General features: G+C 41.6%; 1 protein-coding gene across 6 annotated transcripts in view; it reads left to right on the forward strand.

The window, feature by feature from the left end:
* MAP7 (microtubule associated protein 7) overlaps positions 1–16,431 on the forward strand; it is a 99,354-nt gene extending 82,923 nt beyond the window's left edge. For 3 of the 6 annotated variants that reach the window (XM_083434925.1, XM_083434924.1, XM_083434922.1), the window contains exons 7-18: positions 415–528; positions 2,517–2,665; positions 2,983–3,083; positions 4,358–4,635; positions 5,585–5,768; positions 6,606–6,798; positions 8,305–8,400; positions 10,140–10,190; positions 10,309–10,351; positions 11,470–11,599; positions 14,499–14,731; positions 15,617–16,431. In XM_083434925.1, the coding sequence (XP_083291051.1) occupies positions 415–528; positions 2,517–2,665; positions 2,983–3,083; positions 4,358–4,635; positions 5,585–5,768; positions 6,606–6,798; positions 8,305–8,400; positions 10,140–10,190; positions 10,309–10,351; positions 11,470–11,599; positions 14,499–14,731; positions 15,617–15,627 (1,583 nt within the window). In that variant the 3' untranslated portion in view covers positions 15,628–16,431. The remainder of the gene's footprint in view (positions 1–414; positions 529–2,516; positions 2,666–2,982; positions 3,084–4,357; positions 4,636–5,584; positions 5,769–6,605; positions 6,799–8,304; positions 8,401–10,139; positions 10,191–10,308; positions 10,352–11,469; positions 11,600–14,498; positions 14,732–15,616) is intronic. The other 3 variants (XM_083434927.1, XM_083434926.1, XM_083434923.1) reach the window with 1 other exon arrangement.
* The last annotated feature ends 2,646 nt before the right edge of the window (positions 16,432–19,077 follow it).

Consider the following 19,077-nt stretch of genomic DNA (forward strand, 5'->3'; position numbering starts at 1 on the left):
AGTGTGTGAAACAGGCCGTGGTAAATGTTTTCTTTGTGAGAGCTGATAAATAAAAGACATGAGCAACGGTAGTGATGGTGTATGGAAATAATTTTTAAAAAACCTTTTACAGTAAGCCACTCTATACGCCTCACATTGAAATACATATATTCTGGTTAGGAGTAACTGAACATCTATTGCTCATCAGAGCACTGTGATATTTGTCAACGATTTCTTGAAAAGGTATGTTGACAATAAAGAGTGAAATAGAAATAATACCGTAAAAAGTAAATGGAGTGAGGAGTCTGTAGCTGTTTAATGTTTGTCATAAACATATTCTTGCCAGGGGGCAGTGGTTTATAGCCTCTTTGTAGGGTACCTGCTCATCTGTGGAAGGCATGTGATCTAACATCTTGCTTATATGGTGACACTCAGCTCGACGCCTGCAGCTAAGTCCATGGGAAAGCAGCGTTGTTAGCAGACTACTGACACCAACACATTCATTCTTGGCCAGAAGTAAAAGTGCAGCCACCTTGTCAGGAGATGCAGGTAAAATGAAAAACATTATAGAACTAATTCTTCTACTCAGTTGTGTTTTTTCATCTTCTTCTTCTACTTCTTCTTCTTCTACTACTACTACTACTACTACAGTGGTACCTCGTGTTACGTACCGTCCCCCTTACGAATGCTGCGGGTTTCATGCTCTGCTAACCCAGAAGTAGATGCCCCTTGTTGCGACCTTTGCCCCAGGATGCGAGCGGAAGTCACACTCCGGCGGTGTGGCAGCAGCGGGAGGCGCCATTAGAGAAAGCTCATACATGTTATGAGCAGTTTCCTGTTACTAACAGACCTCCGGAACAGATTAAGTACATAATACGAGGTACCACTGTATATCTCTGCAAGCCTGTTTTAAAATGAAGTTTGTCCAAGGTTCATAATATATAGTTGATTTGTCCATAGATGGAATTAACTTGACTTTTTTAAAAAAAGGATCCAGTTGCCAGCAGAATGTGGCATTTTTCCATTAGCGGGAACTTGCTCCCACAGCCATATGTTAGTTTTTAGCCTATCAAATAAGAGGGGTGTGTGTGTTCTAGAGGTTATTGAGGAGTGGTTTTGCCGAAATCGAGCACATTGATGTCCCTAAGATATTAAGGGGGCCATACCATTTACTTTTGGGCCTGAGTCCCACTGACTTTCAGTGGAAAGTGGGAACCTTTCCCTGACTTGGGTCCTTAGTCATTAAATAGGGAGTATTTTGTCTGGTACTGCCTCAGAGATGGGCAATCTTTGGCCCTTCCAGTTGTTGAACTATTGGCTGTGGGGCTGATGCGTGTCCAGCTACATCTGGTGGGCCACTTCTTCCCCATACATGATCTACTGGATTAAGAGAGAGAGAGAAAGAATGAAAACATGATTAGCGAGATAAATATTTCTGTGAGAGAGTTTGTGAAAGAGAGCCTTGTTTACATATTACATATTTGCTCAGCATCTCTACCTCATGAACCCAGTGCTTGAGAACAGTAATGCATAGAAAATGAAAGCGTCAGTGTTACAAAATCTTAAAGCACAAATGACCTCAAATTGTTCCCCAGTGTGTCAGCTATAATTTCTATCCCAAGGTCATCCTTAAATCTTCCCTTGTTGCTCTACATTAATAATTTGCCAGGGGATAAAAAGAAGAGGCATCAGACCGGAACACACACACACACACAGTGAATTAAGTCCTAAGAGACTTGAGGAAAAGTCACTTGTGTTTGATACAAAACCCAGTGTGTCAAATGAATGATGACACTTCCTGTTCTCTCATTATATTAGTTTGGAAATGATTAATTTCACAGCTTATATAATAAGAGTTAATGTAGGCCTTTGCTAGGCGATTTTGGTACTATATCACAACCTCTTATGAATATGTTAGTATTCCCAGGCGCTTACAACTTCGTTTCAGAAAAAGGAGTCTAGCAGGCATGGGAGAATAGAATTTGAAATATTTATTCTAGCTGAGGACCATTGGCTTTTCAGAGGAAGATTAAGGCATACATACAGTAAAAACATTTAGGGTAGACGGTAGATAGGCAATCCATATCTTTCCATAGAGAGAAATATGTTATAAAGCCAAGCAGTGTTTGCCTTATCCATACAAGAAAAAGTTATATGTATTTGCCTTGTCCTTAAACTTTCTAATCTATGCATTGAGACTCAACACCCCACTTCCACCCCCAAAAACAAACCCACACGCTGGTATAGTATTTAAAAAATCCAAGAAACAAAGTCTAATTCAGTAGTGTAACCTTGGTGGTGAAACACTTGGCCTATTCCCATTTTTAATGTCTCTGAAGGTATCCAAGGATGATCACGTGATCTTGCTAGTTTGAGCATGTCTCTTTTTCTCTCTGTATTAATATCTTATTTCCTTTCTTCCTCCTTCATTCATTCCTTCTTCCTGTTCCTATTTCCTTCTCTTGACTTTCCTTTTACCTTTTTGGTTTTGTATATATTATGTAAATTTTTAACATAAAAAACCTCCCATACCCTAGTCATCCCCATTTGTCCTCGTTCAGCATCTTGCAGCCCCATCAGCCCTCTCTCCTTCAAGGCCGTAAGCTGTCGGAATCCAGCAGACAGAGCAAAACTCTTTGGCACGACACCTGATGTTAGACGTAGGAGGACTACACATTCAGCAGGGGTAAGTAAGCTCATTAGTTATGAATAGGCTTATTGCTGTGGTGAAGCGAAGCTACAGAAATGATAGACTACATACTCTGCTTTCATCAGAGAAAATGGGTTTGGTAGACAACAAGATGATTAATATGAAGTTTTAAACAGCTGAGGTTTTTCCCCCAATAAGCAAATGCTTCTTTCCAAACACCAGATACTATCAAATTGAATAGTAAAGGTTGCCTTTCTTTGTGTACTATCTCTTTTCCCATGCACAATGTGCAAAGTACTGCTTATTGAATCACATGGTGATGTGGCTGATTGAACCTCTTTGTCAAATTTTAGATGAGCAGAAAAGAAAAGGAAAAGGTCCTTTCGTTGTCTAACCCTTCTGGCAAAAAAAGATCACGTTCACCTGCTACCTTCAGAAGCAAATCAGCTGCTTGGTAAGTAATTGGCTGGCCGCCTGTGCATCGTTTTAAGTGCTGTTTTCAGCCAGCATTTGCTGGAAAAATAGAATGTACATAGAAATGGAAAGAAAGTGCAACTGTTAGAGGAGTGGCCCTACTCTGATTTTCCATCCACTCACCTCAGGAAGGCCTTCTTTAACCACTTCACCCTGGAGAATATTGGAACAGACTGTGATATCACACCAGACTGGGACACTCTGTCTCTGATGTAGGCAGAGGACAATCATGCGTGCACATACTAAAGTGGACATACTTCCCACAGCCTGCTAAACATGCAGCTGACATCTGTATGGAAGTACAGAGAGTAAGGCATTTCACACCACATGATAGCTACCTTGTAGCTAAGAAAATGGCCGCTACTCATCTGCATTGTTTTGCACTCTAGGACCATTGTACAGCTAACAAATGTTTGAAGAACCACCCTGATGTTTAATGCTATGGCAGTATAGTAATACTTTTATGGCAGTGTACAGATACATTTATTTATTTATTTATTTATTTATTTATAAACAAACACACGCACGCACGCACACATTGCTCAGGATCCAAAGAGTTCATTTACACACATCAGGGTTTTTGTTGTTGTTGTTGTTGCATGTTGCTGTTGCATGTTTTGTTATGTCCAGTGGGATTTGTAACTTCCCACCCCTACTCTGAACAGCCCATGCTATATCACAGATTGCTCTTGGGAGTAGTCTTTAGTTCCAAGTGCTTTGCTGTGAGACACTGGAAAGGCTGCTTTTTTGAAAAATGCCTCTTTGGTATGTAGAGCTTTACAGAAGGGCTTGGTTCTGGGCCACAGGGAGTCTCTCATACTAGAGAACTCTCTGTTGAGGCAGACTTTTGACATTTGCAAGACATGGAAGAAGATAGCAGGACACAGGGAGATGCTTTATACTGAGTCAGATCAGTGGTCCATCTCATTCATTAGTGTCTCCATTGATTGGCAGCTGCTCTCCAGGGTTTCAGATTCAGCTCTCTCTGGAACCTAGGACCTTTTGCATGGAAAGTCCCAGAGTTACAATAACCCATTGTTCTACATCTAGTGAAGGCAATCCTGTTTCCATGGTGCCAGCATAATCTTTATCCATTGGCAAGAAAAAAGGGAAAGCTTCTCAGCATGATTGCAGTATTCTTCATGACTGTTCACAGCTAAATGCTTATCTGTATTTAGTTCTGTTCTTGCTAGTCTTGAAGATAAGTTATCAGCTATTAATGTTGCTGTTACTGTTCCTTTATGGCTCCAACAGGCATGCCTCTAGGTCTTTACCTTTCTTGCCTGGAACACCCAAAAAGGTGGTTTCAGCACATGGATCATCCAGAATCACTTCCGCTCAACAACGCCCTCCCTCCCCTGGCAACATCCGACCCACCAAAAATGACCGCAAAGTGGAAAATGTGAAAAAAGAAATACAGCGGGAGTCTGAGAAGACCACTGAAGAAAAGACAGACCATGTGAAAGCAACCATCAGTCCCACAGTGGTTACAAACCAAGAAGCACTCCCTTGTAAAACAGAGACCACACAAAGTAAGACTTGACTTATTAGCGTTCCAATGTGCTCCTAACTACGCTGGCCCATCTTCCAAACAGGTAGCATTTGGGTGCCATTTTGATTCGCTAAAGCCAGTGGGGGGAGTTGTGGCAGGCCTCCAAGTTTAATGATTTCAAAATCATTGTGTTTGTTGAGACTCCAAATTTTGGAGAGCCGTCAGGCAAGAAAACCCACAGTGGCCTCCTCCTTGGTGAGGGCAACCCTTGCTTTAATGGGCTACGTCCTCAGTACTACCATTGCTGCCATGTTCTTCCCCTCCTCACCACTGTTGCCACTGTCATCTTGTTCACTCATTAAGTCACCCACCCTCTGGACCTGAGGGAGCAAGCAAGCTGCTTCCCCCTCCCCCTCCTCTCTCACCACTCATTTATTATTATTATTATTATTATTATTATTATTATTATTATTATTATTACACTGCCACTCTGGGCAGCTTCTGCCTCTCTCCTTTTCTCAACATCAGCTAGCAGACCCTGCCTTGGCAATTTAAAATTTCCTTCTAGTTACAGAAGTTGCATAAATGTTTCCTGATAACCCTAACCCTAACCCTAACCCTAACCTGATAAAAACTTTTTTGTTTAGGCAACTCTACCCGGACATGTAATTTTAATATGTGTTTTGTGCTTTTTTAAGCTGTGGATTTATCTAGATTTTGATAATTGGACTATGTGTACTGCTTTCAAAGTCTGTTTTACCACTATTTTAATGAATATTTTATGCTGTTTTTCTTAAACCACTTAGAGATGCTTTTTATTTTCTTTCTTTCTTTCTTTCTTTCTTTCTTTCTTTCTTTCTTTCTCTCCCTCTCCCTCTCCCTCTCCCTCTCCCTCTCCCTCTCCCTCTCCCCTCTAATATCACCAAGATGCTAGGATGTCCAGGTACACACAATATGCATTGCTGAATATTCCTTTCTTACTGTTTCAGTTGCTGCTCCAGTTTTGCCCTCTGCTCCTTCAGTTGCTTCACCACCTCCTATCTGTAGCAAGCCTTCTGCGGGGACAACAGACCCAGAAGAAGCAACCAGGTTGCTTAGCGAAAAAAGAAGGTTGGCCCGGGAACAACGAGAGCGGGAAGAGCAGGAAAGAAGAGAGAGGGAAGAGACTGAAAGGTGACAATCTCAACATTTAGAAGAGATGTACAAGATGCCCTTTTAGCACAGTTTAACATTTCTTTGCATGTCATAGCCCCCCAAATCACAATGTTGAAAACCAGATATTGCCCAGCCCTACTGTTTGCATCTACATAGTTCCACCTTATTTCAGAAATCATGATATATGGGTATATCACAATGTTTAGTTGGTGATACATATTGTGATGTTGAAAACCAGCTATTTCCCAGCCATAATGAGAACAGAATGCAGGGTAATATGGTGCCTTGTCTGAGGCCAAAATTTGACACCCATTGGTCCAAAGCCACTTCCCAAAGGTGGGTAAGAGAGGCACTGGGTTTGGGAAGGAGGCACAAGGCCCTGGGCAAGGTCCTGTCTTTTTCCCTAAGCTGCGCAAGTGCTAACTAGGCTTTGGGAAGAAGGCAGGAGGATTCTAGGACCTTGTCAGAGCCCTCACAGCTCTTCCCAAAGCCCAGTGCTTACCAGGCTTTGGGAAGGAAGCAGGAAGGCCCCCCCAGCACCGCACCCTGTTCAGGGGAACCAGTCGTGCTCCCCTAAATTCACCTCTGCAGAATGCATGGAAGGGGAGTTCTAACTTTGGTAAACCCTCACACAATAGACTCCCAGCTTGTGTTGCCCCCTGCACTCTGAATTGGTACAGGCCAGAGTATGATTTGGCCCTTACTAATGGTGTCCACCCAAATAATGAGTGAGACTCTGTGTTTCCAGAGAAGGAAAACTCTTCTTTTTACTTTTTGTGCTATGAACTGCTGCTGTCTGCAGCTTGTTTCTCCCCTACTGTACATTCTTCTGAGGCTCATTCTTGATGCTCATAGACAAAAGAAGGAGGAGCTGGCCCAGAGGATAGCGGAAGAAAGAGCTCGCCGAGAGGAGGAGGCTCAGAAACAGGAAGCAGAGAGGAAGCAGAAAGAGGCAGAGCATAAGCAGGAAGAAGAGGAGCAGTTGTGCCGCCTGGCGGAAGAAAAAGAAAAGAAAGAACGAGAGGAAATGGAACACCTTCAGAAGCAGGTTTTAGAAATTAAAGAGGATTTTCACATTTTTATTAGGGTGTGTTGCAGAGATAGCTAAAGGATGCTTATGTGACTTTCTGAACTGGTGGAAACTTTTAAGATGAAATTAAGAAATGAAGAGAAAACATCCTTAGCACCCTAGAGAATTCCTGGTTTAGACATACAAGTTGTACCACCTCATGTGGCCAAACCTGACATCTCGCAACACCACACTGGTCTACATTTAGGCACCCTGTATTCCTGCAAAAAACAAATGTAGCCACTTTGGGCAATAAGCATTGCCTCCTTAGGGGAATACTTTATGTCACAAAATAGTGTGGAAGCTTTTGAGTTCTCCAGAGTTCTCAGATGAGATGGTAAACAAAGTGAGGGGTGGGGGAGGCGAAAAAGAAGCCAGTTAGTCACAGTCATAAGATGGAATGTGGGAGGAGGCAGCACACACTCAAATAAGGCTCTGCTAGGAATACAACAACATGTTTCTCCTGGTTCATGCTGGGTTTCATATTTTTGCTTTAGCGGTTTTGTTGAAATAGTTTGCTTCTAGTGAGATCAAAACTAGCCTTTTCCCTGTTCCAGTTCTCCATCTTTAACTTGGAAATATAAGGTTGGATCCAAATTTAGTAGCATTTAGAGAAGACCCATTGAAACCAGTGGGACTAATGCAGGGTTAAATCCAGACTGAGTCACATCCACATCATGCAGTACATTTCTGCTTTGAACATGCGAGGGGAAATCCCTTTTCTAAAAACTCTTTCTGTGCCCTGCCCCTGCAACTCCCAGTGCAAATAGCACCTTCAGAAGGAGGAATTCCTCTCAGGGTTACAGCAGGAGAGGAAAGGGTTAAGCTCCCCCTTTGCACCTGCTCTGATTCCACTCATTATCAGACACTGCCCCCACAAGATAGTGCAATTAAAACCTGCATGTTCAGTACAAAGATGCACTTAGCATCTTGTATAGTTCGGCCCCTAAACACAGCTTTCAATGTATCCTCCCAACATATCATCCATGTGCAGAAAAAAGAAGGTACTGTACTTGGTGATAAATACAGACATCAAGAGTAACTGTGGACGTAAGAATTATGTACTCCCAGGAAAACGAATGGTCCTTTAAGCAAGAACATTGGCATTTTAATTTTTGGAGGAGGTTGTATAGAAGCACAGGGTTGAATTTAGAACCCCACATTTTAATTTGCAAAGCACTGTGATTGAAATACAGAGAAGTAATGAGATTGCACATCCAGTGAGGTTTTTTTATGAGCAGCAGCACACCCTCAGCCCAATTGTAAGCTGCTTATGAAATCTATTAGAAACTGACTTCAGTATGGAAATAGAAAAGAATTATGATGCAAACACTGCTGTACTGACACAGCCTCTTGGTGCCTGCTTGTGGGATTGCAGACATGGAAGTGAACCGTCAGGTTAGTTAAAAACTCGATGAGCAGATAAGCAAATGTTTGTTGATAGATGAGTTAATCCATGTTTTCCTTTGCTGTGTTGGCATTTAGAAGGAAGAAGAGGCTCGGTTACGAGAAGAGCAGATTCGGTTAGAGCGTGAAAAGCATTTCCAGAGAGAAGAACAAGAGCGCTTGGAAAGGAAGAAGGTAACAGGAAGGCACATGGGCATGTGGAACGGGATCTTGTGTGTGGCTGGAACCTTCCCATTAGGGCAGGTGGCCATTGGAATTTCCTGCGATTTAGCCTTGTGGATGGGCGGCGGTTGAGCTTGAGGGCTAGATTTCCTAACAGAAGAAACTCCAGCCATTTTCCAGGGACCTTCCTTTACAAGAGGGTGTCTTCTGGCCTTGCACCCTCCATGTGTCCATGCTGCACGTGCACAAATTATCCCTCTGATTTGGAACCCTGCACAATCAGAGTTGCAAATCACAGGGAGGACCTACACTTCTGGGGAGGACCTATACTTTTTCTGTTAAGGGCCACATACCATCAGGGATAATCTGTTGGGGGCAACATGCTGGTGAGTGGGGCCAAAACCAGAAATGGGCATCCCCTTCTTTCTCCCCTTCCTTCCTTCCTTCCTTCCTTCCTTGTTTCTGCCACCCCATTTCCCCTTTATCACCCTATTTCCCCTTCTATGCCTCCCACATTAAACTAGGCCAAGACCCACAGGTGGCCCTCAGGCCACAGTTTTTCCATCCCTGATCTATGCATATACGACGAGGCTTCTCTTCATATTTGTTAGTCCAAACATGTACAGTGTGGCAACAGGGGTGGCCTCTTCTATTCCATCCATTTGCATGGAGGGAAACCCCCAAAACAAGCTTTGCAGTGAGTGCTGTGAATGTGCTTTGAACTCACTGCTTATAGTGTGATGGTGCCTGTTAAAAAGAAACTGGATGGTGATACATGCTACCCGGCCAATCCGTCACTGCCACCTCCCCCTTCCATCCTGCCTGTTGGATAATAAGTTTCTTGAGAATGTTTCTGTCTCGGGAGGATGGGGAAATGGCAGAAGAGGACATGGTAGCAAGGGGGACTGGAGCATGAGAGGAGGGAACCAGGAGGGGGAGCATGCAAGGAGGCAGCTTGTTCACCATCTTCCTCCCACTGCTGCCATCTCCCCCTGTAGGGAGTGGGTGGTGCTGTGGTCTAAACCACTGAGTCTCTTGGTCTTGCTGATCGGAAGGTCAATGGTTTGAATCCGTACAACGGGGTGAGCTCCTGTTGCTCTGTCCCAGCTCCTGCCAACCTAGCAGTTCAAAAGCACACCAGTGCAAGTAGATAAATAGGTACCGCTGGGGTGGGAAGGTAAATGGCGTTTCTGTGTGCTCTGGCTTCTGTCATGGTGTTGCGCCAGAAGCAGTTTAGTCCTGCTGGCCACATGACCCAGAAAGCTGTCTGTGCACAAACACCAGCTCCCTCAGCCTGAAGTGAGATGAGCGCTGCAACCCCATAGTCACCTTTGACTGGACTTAACCATCCAGGGGTCCTTTACCTTTACCTGTACCTTCTTATCCTGCTGATGGGTTCTTGAGATAGAAAAGCCCGTTTCAGGAAATCAGTGTCAGGGCACTTAATTCCACGACAATAGGAAGAAAAAGAAGTGGCAGCATTGGCACGTCTGTAGTAAGTACCAGTTTCCGATTCAGTACTATGAACCTGTAGCCCTCCAGATGCTGTTGGAACTCCCACTCCCATCAGCCCCAGCCAGTTTTCCCAGTTGTCCTGGTTGATGGGAGCTGTAGTTCACCAGCATTTGAAGGCCCACTGGTTCCCCATATCTGGTATAGGAACACATACATTAAAAAGAGAGTTCACAATGTCTTCACAGCCCGTGGTTAAAGACTAACCACAGTAAAGGGTATTTTTATTTTCTTTGTAGCGTCTTGAGGAAATTATGAAAAGAACTAGGAGAACAGAAGCTGCAGAGAAGGTAGATACTTCACTTCATCCTCTCTTTGTAGAAAACATTGCTACCTTCATATATAGATACATTTTCTGTCAGTGGAGCTTCTAACTTTTATTTTTTTAAAAAATGATTTATTTTACAGAAATCAAATGAGCAGCAAAATGGGGAGATAGCAAAGGAAACAGGTATTACTTTTTTGATCCGCATCTCCTTTCGTTCTGAAATGATTATTATTCACAGCATGACTTGAGTAGGAGACAATTTTAAAAGCTGGCAGTCCAAATATATTTAACGAAAAGTCAATGATGAATCAAAGCATGTGAAAGCACATGATAGTCTGCTACAAACATAATTATCAGTGTGCAATTAAATATATAATTATCAGTGTGCAATTAAATATATAATTAGGAATACAAGCTTTTATTAGTTTAATTGCCAAATTAATCAACCAAAGCTTTAAATAATTAGTCAGTTGGGGGTCAGTTTTAATCAGTATGGGCAAAATCATCAGTCTTTCCAGCTGCACATGACCTATGGCCATGGCAGGGTCACTGATTTCAAGTGTAATTATGCTACTGTCATAAATTACTTTTATTTGCATTTTTTAAAACATGAAATTGGAAGGGCATAAATTATCTGTTACAATTTCTAAACAAAAGAGGTGCAAAAGGAGAGATTTATTGCTAGATTGTTTTGTAAAGCCATGATGTTGTTACTAATTAGATATTAGAGGTTTTCCTAACACCAAGAGGGAAACCAAGTTGTTTGCAGAGCTTAATTGGATGCAGAACCCTCTATTTCTGTCTTTGCTTTAAGCCTGGAGCATATGATGTGCTAAGTCAACCTTTCCCAACCAGGAACTCTCCAGATGTTTTGGTCTCCCAACTCCCATCAGCCCCAGCCAGCCAATGGTCAGGGGTGATGGGAGCCTGGAGTCAAAAACATCTGGAAGGCAACGGGTTTGAGAAGGATGTGCTATGGAATTAACACAGGAAAAAAAGTAAGTCTGTTGGTACAACTAAGGATGATCCAGATGAGCGGCTTGTATCTCAAACAGGTTATTCAGATCTAATTTTTCTGTGTGCATGTTTGGCACATTGGCTTCCTCATGTTCATGTTTATTCTGTCATAGATAGTCATAGTCATTTTGTGGCTTGTCAGCCACATCAGTAGGAGGAACTCCTCATAATTGTTCCTCTCCTGTTATCTGCTGCCTTTTCTGTTCTGAGCATGTACATGGATTGAAGTAAATGCACCCTTTTCTGTCAAAAGTGATGTGGAAAACTTTCCCCCCTTTCTCTAGCTGTGAGCACTCCATTAAGCCCTGCGATGGGTTCTCAGGTTCAGTGTGTGCCAGAATCTCCACGGAACGGGGAATTGCTCACCCATACCCACGTGCTAATTTCTCATCAGCCCACAGTCAACCTTGACAGGTGAGAGACCTGAACTGAGATGTCTCTAGCAATACCTGATGTTTCTTCTTACTGATATGAAAGCGTATTAAATCAGATTATTTTCCCTTTTTGGGTGTCTCCATCAGAAAGTTTTCATCATCTGCTCAACACAACCAAACAACCCCCAGCAATCAAATAGACTGAGTACTACTGTATTCAGTGTCTGTCAAGTGTTCCTACATTAAATATTGTCGTTCTTATCAAACCACTTAAAAGCACAGCTTGCTGCTTGGTAGCTAAGAGCATGCCCTTTAAATTTTAATGAGACATTTTCTCCTCCTATCTGCACTACACCATTATTGAAAAAGAAGTTGCTGTAGGAAATACATTGCTAGATTTCTGCTTTTCATTGTACAGAAAAGAATGGTAGCTCTCTTACATGAGTGTCAGTCAGCATGTCTGAGTTTTTTTTAAGCTTTTTTATAACTAGAATCAGAGCAAGAATATCCTTGGTGTATACAAAGATTTCTTTGCATTTCCTGGGCGGGGAGCACAGTTAGCAGCGGCACAGCTACCTAGCTTCTCATAGTCACACTTTTCACACATAGACTTGGAGGAAGCTTGTTTTCCACTCTTCAGAATAAGCCATCGAGAACCTTGTGCTTAGGCATGTCCCTTCTCCTCTCCTCATCTTTCATGCTCATGAGGACGTGGTCAGAAGCTTCCACTTTTCATTTTAAACTACCGTTCCTTATGATGACCAAATCATCATCTGCATATCCAATGAACAACAAAGCAACAAGGATGGCCAACCTGAACAGCACTGTTTATTGTGCCAGAGCAGGAAAGGTGCCTTAAGGCAAAATGAAAACAGCTACTCCAACCCTTAACACTATACAAAGCTCATTAGAAGTGAAATATGTTCAGTATTTAAAGGGAAAACTGCACCCGCCAATGTTTAATTCTGCTTCAAATTAATTAGCAAGTACCACCCGGCTGTCAATATTTATCATTGTGTATATTGGTTATCTGTCTCTTTAGATTGAATGTTATATCTGCCAATTGTGTAAACTCTAGAGAGGTGTATATTGGCAGAAAAGCAGACTAAAACAAGAACACCTGATGCATCCAATTTGCATAAATAATATTGAATTGTTAAATCAGAGGACACTTTCTTGACGCTCATGGGTTAGAAGTGGTGAAAATTTGTTATTGGCCACTATTTTGACATAACCAACAGTATTTGCATTGTAACTCATTTTGCACCATTGGTGCCTGACAAATTCTGTGTACATAAATGTTAAGAAGAGCCTGCCCCTCCAGTGACCCATCTAGTCCAGCATCCTGTTCTCACAGTGGCCAGCCAGATGCCTGGGAAAGCATGCGAGCTGGGCATGAGCACAAAAGTACTCTGCTCACCTGCACTTCCCAGGAACTGGTATTCAGAAGATTACTGCTTCTAACAAGGAAAGTAGGACATAGCCATTGTGACTATTAGCCATTGATAGCCTTATCCTCCATGAATTTGTTTAATCTTCTTTTAAAGTTGGTGTAGTCCAACAGATGGAGCTATATACTGAATCAGACCATTTGATGCATCTAAACCATTTTTGTCTATTCCCATGGCTAATGATTCTCTAGGGCCTCTAGCAGAGGACTTTCCCAGCATGGCTGCCTGAGATCTTTTTAACCAGAATGATTAAAGACTGAAGTGTCAACCTCCTATTTTTGCAAACCATGTGCTCTTCCACTGAGCTGCGAGTTTACATTAACAGAAGCTAGTCTAGCGTCAGGCAAATGCTTCATATTGCCAGTGCATGAAAAACAAAGACAGCACTGTAAATTCATCCAAGAGAGTTTTGAACAGTTGTTTTCAATTGTTTTCATAGAATTGTAGAGTCCAACCCCCTGCAATTCAAGAATATGCAGCTGTCCCATACAGGAATCGAACCTGTAACCTTGGCATTATCAGCACCACCCTCTAACCATCCGAGCTATTATATTCTTGTCAGTGCTGTGCAGCTTGTGTTGATTCAGTGTTTTAACAGTGTAGCAATTGTTTCATATTCTATTTAATGGAATAATGTTACTGTAGTGGCTGGGGAAACCCAGCCAGATGGGCAGGGTATAAATAATAAATTATTATTACTACTACTATAATTATTATTATTACATAGATATGATGCGATTGTTTGACTCTGGAAATGAAACTGCATGATATGCAGTCAGTTACACAGAGTTAGTACTGACTTCTTTATACAGTGGTACCTCGGTTTACTAACTTAATCCATTCCGGAAGTCCGTTCTTGAACCAAAGCCGTTCTTAAACTGAGGTGCGCTTTACCTTATGAGGCCTCCTGCCGCCGGTGCCCTTCCACCGTTCGGCTTCCATTCTTAGACCGAGGTAAAGTTCGCTAACCGGAACACTACTTCAGGTTTTGCAGAGTTTGTATACCAAATAGTTCATAAACAGGGCTGTTCTTAAACCAAGGTACCACTGCATAATACTATTTCTACTGTCATGATTATTCTCGTCTTGATAAAAGCAATGTGAGCTTATACATTAAAAAATTATAAGAATCAGGATGTTAAAATGCTAGATAGTGGGAGGATTCTATCAAAAATAGGACATTGATCTTCAACTTGTGGGAAAGACCCTGGCCAATGTGTAGCACCGCTGCTTTTTCTTAGAGGAGAAACAGACATTCAAAGGAAAGCATTTGGGTTACCTCTTTAATGGAAATCAGCGCAGCGGAAAAGCACTTAATCTTTTGTGACCTAATTATTGTCTGTGGTGGAAATTAATTCTTTACTTCAACAAAAATGGTGCAAGTACTAAACTTCGCATACCATATACAGTAGTGTAGCATACAAATGTAGAAGAAAAATAATCTTTAAAATGTTCTATAATCCATAAAATATTTTCATTATATTTCAGTAATCTCAACCCAGGAAAACATCCAAATGAAAACGGAGTGTCTATGCAGAATGATAATTTTGAGGAGGTCATCAGCTTGCCCATGGGAACGAAACCATCCAGGCTGGATGCTATGAACAATGATGATAAAAATAGCCCTGACATTTCTTTGACTCCCATTTTGGCCTTTGAAGAGGAGGGGACCCTAGGGCCATTGCCTCAGGTAGATAACGTTCAAACACATCAAACAGCAGGTAGGTTTGTTTTAAATCTCTTGTTGATTTTCTAATGGGCATGAGGTGTGGCATCCGAGATGTTTCTAGCAAGTGTCTGGATTCCATTTTTTATTAAGTGCAAGTTCAGGACATGGAACAAATTGTACAACCTCTACTTTAAAAACGTTTGTCATGTTGCAGCCCAGTTGGAAAGATAGAAATAACTAGGAACCTGCTGGTTCGATTCACTGGGCCAATCTAAGATTGGAATGAATTATTCACCGCAAAGAGAAAGAGCATATACCTCATCCTTTCTCCACCCAAATGTGTGTTCTTTAAGAAACCGGCTGTTTTGATATAAGGGTGAGGCAAGATGACAAGATGCAAAGGGCAGGGTTCTTATAACTTTAGCAGACGTACAGGAATAGAAATGTCAACCAGTGCAGCTCTTTTTACCCCTTCACGACAAGATGCATCTGTAAGATCACCCTCCGCTACTCAGCAATTTGATTCTCTTTTGCATCTGATCACCATACAAAGCAACTAAGTCCTTGATTAACATTTTCTGTCTGCGACTTGGAACTTGAGCTTCTCTTCCATGGATGGGAGGGCTCCCTCCATTGATTGAAGGAACTCTGACCCAATGGAGGCTCTGCTAACGATCCACTGATTTCTCCCTTCAGCCTCCCACCCTCATATCTCCTACACTGTTCCAGAAATTCCCTCAACTCTATCAAACATATTTGCAGGTGACACAGGGTGGGTAAAAGGGAGAATCGGTGAAAATCACCTCTTCTCTCTCCTTCTGCCCACAGAAGTAGCCAGCGTGTTTTTATTATAATAAAAGTACTCTTTTTTGCTGTTTCTTCCCTATAAAGAACTTTCCTTCTCTGCTAATTTGCTCTTTATTGGCTTTTCTTCTAGAAGTTGTCTGATCTCTGCTTACAAATTACCAAAGGTGGCATAAAAGTCTCTGCAGCCAGTGGAGTTCCTTCCATGCTATGAAGGAGTGTGGTAGTTTTTGCACTCTCGAGTTTTCTAAAGATTTCTTGGACACTGTTTTTTTTGGGTTTTTTTAAGGCCATAGTAAAACCAGCAGAAGAATTTATTGGGAATAGACTTGGATTACCTTTCTATCAAATAGATCTCACCACTAGGAAAAATCATGTTTCATGTGCATAAATTGCTTATATCCAGCAAGTTCCTTTGGTTAGCATAACAGATATTTTCTGCATTCTTGAAGACAAAAGCTTCACTGGATTCTAACAATAACGGGCTGATTGGGGTAATGGACTTGTTTTCTGTTGTTTTTGAAGATGGGTATTTGGTTTTAAAAGGTATGTAAAATCAGCAAAGTATCTTTTACATTTTACGGATTGAATACTTGAAAAGTAAATGCCTCACTGCTCTACAAGTAGGGCTACTGGGGTGTTTTTTTATTTAAGCCTTTTGGTTTAAATATTATTGCAGAGAACTCTTAATTATGGGGGCAACATAGAGGCTTCTGTATCAGGTTCTTGTAAATGTAACTCCTACATGGACATTCTGTATATTTAGGCATCACTACTGTCTTCTTGCATTTTCTTCTAAAAAATAAAATAACATAGCAGGTTTTAAAATGTGAAAAATCGAAAGCATTATTTTTTCATGGATGAAATGGAAAACCTGTTGTTATCCTAGATAATGTATTTATTAATTTTGTTCTGTACAAAATAAATCATAGAAAATGTGCTTAAAAACTACATTGTAAACTTGATTTTTCCTAGTTGCCCTTCTGTAAGGGAATGCAGGGGATAAAAGCAAAATCTTCTGGCATGATGTGGGTCATTCAGCCCCATACTTGGATAGTAATGGGGAGTGGAGAGCTCTCTCTAGCTGATGATGTGATTGATGCAAGAGACTCCTACACACCCAGACCAGATCTTTCTCTCATGGTGTTTTGGAAATGCAAACCTCTGTGTGTGGTCAACAAGTACTGCAATAGAAAATAATTTGGAAGGCTCCAGTCCTTTCTGTTGAGGTTCTGGCAGGGACAGCAGGTCTTGGGCTGCCTGTAGCCTGATTGACTTAGACTGAGCAACCCTGGTTAGGATTGTTTCAGCGTACAAGTGCTGCAGGCTACTCAGGTAAAAGTTGTATGTTCAACAGGAAGCTCTCATATCCTGTGATTCCATGTGCTGCCCCTGACATTCCCCCCCTCTGATTTTGCACCTCCCACTGCTATGCCCAGACCTGTAAAAACACTGCCTACCTTTCAGTTTGGTCTTTTGCTTTTATATCAAACTTGCTATAAGTGGATATCGCTAAAGTGATACGTTGCACTTTAAAGTGCTGGATGATGTGCCAGTTCAAGTCAAAAGGAGTGCTGGGTGTTAGTGTGTGATTGGGCAGTTAGTGTGTAGCAGGAAATCAATATCCAAGGGGATGCTGTCATAAAGAGAAGTGATTTGCAATGCACTTGAATTCATGTAATTTATTGGGTGCATGCTGTGTCAAAGAAAATTATGCCAACTGTGTTGGGAATTATGTGAGACGATGCAGCTTTGTGGGCTAGAGTAAATTGGAGGAGAGGAACAAAAGCCAGTCTGGACTTTTTAGTAATTGTGGTATAGCAAAAACAAAATATTTTTATGTTGTTCTCTATGCTCCCTGTACATAGCTATTATTATTTTTTAATGCCCAAAATATGTAGTTTTTGCTTCTATATAGGATATAAGTATCAAGTAAAACATGTGCACTTTTAATATTTACTTGTTGGTGCAGTGGTTGCTGTTGAACAAATATAATGTGTCTATTTAGGGAGCTGAATAGAGGAAATTTCATCTTAGCTCTTTTGTGTTTGAGTTGGAGATGGGTTTCAGCACTTTAGGTTAATACAAAACTGCTGTGTTCCTGTTTCCTGTATAGAGGCCAGTACATAGTTTTTAAACCCTTTTTATTTTTCAGCAGAAGGCTGGGCGAAAATAGCCACCAGTGTCATCCTGACTCCTGTGTGCACAGTGGAACTCCAGAACAGACAGGCTTTCCCATTCATGTCAATGGAGGGGCAGGGTCTGAATGTGCTTTCCGTTTGTGAACACATCTCTCCTCTCTGATAGATAACAGGGGACGCCCTTATAGGCAGAATAGCTCTGTGTTGGCTGTGGAAGCCTTTGTGCGTGCAAGTTAAGAAGCTATTGATGTATCGGGGCATTTGCACTTTTTAAATATATAGAGAAAATCAGTGTGCTCAGGTGTTGAATTGTAGCCATGTAGTTGGGCTACTAGTCACATGAAATAACATAAAAGCAACACTAGTCGAGCAATGTCACAATGGCCACCAGCTTTGATGGTTTTAAAAGGGGGTTAGACAAATGAATGGGGGACAAGGCTAAAAATGGCTACTAGCCATTGGTGTGGCTGAGTCCTACCTTCAGCATATGTATGCCTCTGAATACCAGTTGCTGGGAATCACAAGTCAGGGGAGTGTTGTTGTACTGAAGTCCTACTTATATGGTTGTGCTAAGGTTCTGCAAATGGTTAGCCAATTTGAGAACAGGATGCAGGACGAGATGGCCTTTGCTGTGATCCAGCAAGCCTCTTATAGTGTTCCTAAGCAAATTCAAAAGCAGTTAATCCAATATGACATTGACTTAAATCCAAGGGTTCTTTTCCTCCAATAAGAAGGACTTCTTCTCTAGGAGGATCCAACCCAATTATTCTCAAATGTTACCGCAATGAATATTACAAGAAGATAGGAACTGAGGGAAAGAGTTTATTTCTTTTGACATGACTCCTCCTAAAGCACAATAGTGGTCTCTGTATGATTTGTTATTTGGGCAATGTAAAATTTACCTGCCTTTAATCAAGAGTGCTGTCATTCATAACATGGTATCATAAATGCCCTTGCCATAATTCAACTTAACATCCATTTTCTATTAAAAGTAGCACTCATGGGAACTTTTTAGAGGAAAATATTACAACATGGTTTCAAATTTACTGCTCAAAAGTTTTTCCAAATTATTGCAAATTTGTTATGACGTCCATAGGTGTGTTCTATTCCAAAATGATGTGTATTAAATGAGGGATCAGTGTCAGGGACCCTGCATAACAACTTTTTGAAGTGTTTGAATTAGGGAAAGAGTTTTGATGGACAGCAGAAAGAGAATTGCAAACGGAGATAAATGGATGATACTTGTGTTTCTCACTTTAGGACATATCAAAATGAATGCTGGTGAAGTCCTCCTCATTTGCTAGTGGGGCAGTTATAAAAACTAGTGATCCAGGATTGTCTAGATGGTTCCTGCCAGGTATTTTTGGTGTGTGTGTGTGTGTAGGGATAGGGTATCTACTGCTTTTCTAGAATTTGTCGCTCTTGGGTTTAAATCATCCAGGTTGTGTGTGGG

The sequence above is a fragment of the Podarcis tiliguerta genome (genome assembly GCF_965153285.1).
Source record: "Podarcis tiliguerta genome assembly, chromosome: 3".
NCBI lineage: Eukaryota > Metazoa > Chordata > Lepidosauria > Squamata > Lacertidae > Podarcis > Podarcis tiliguerta.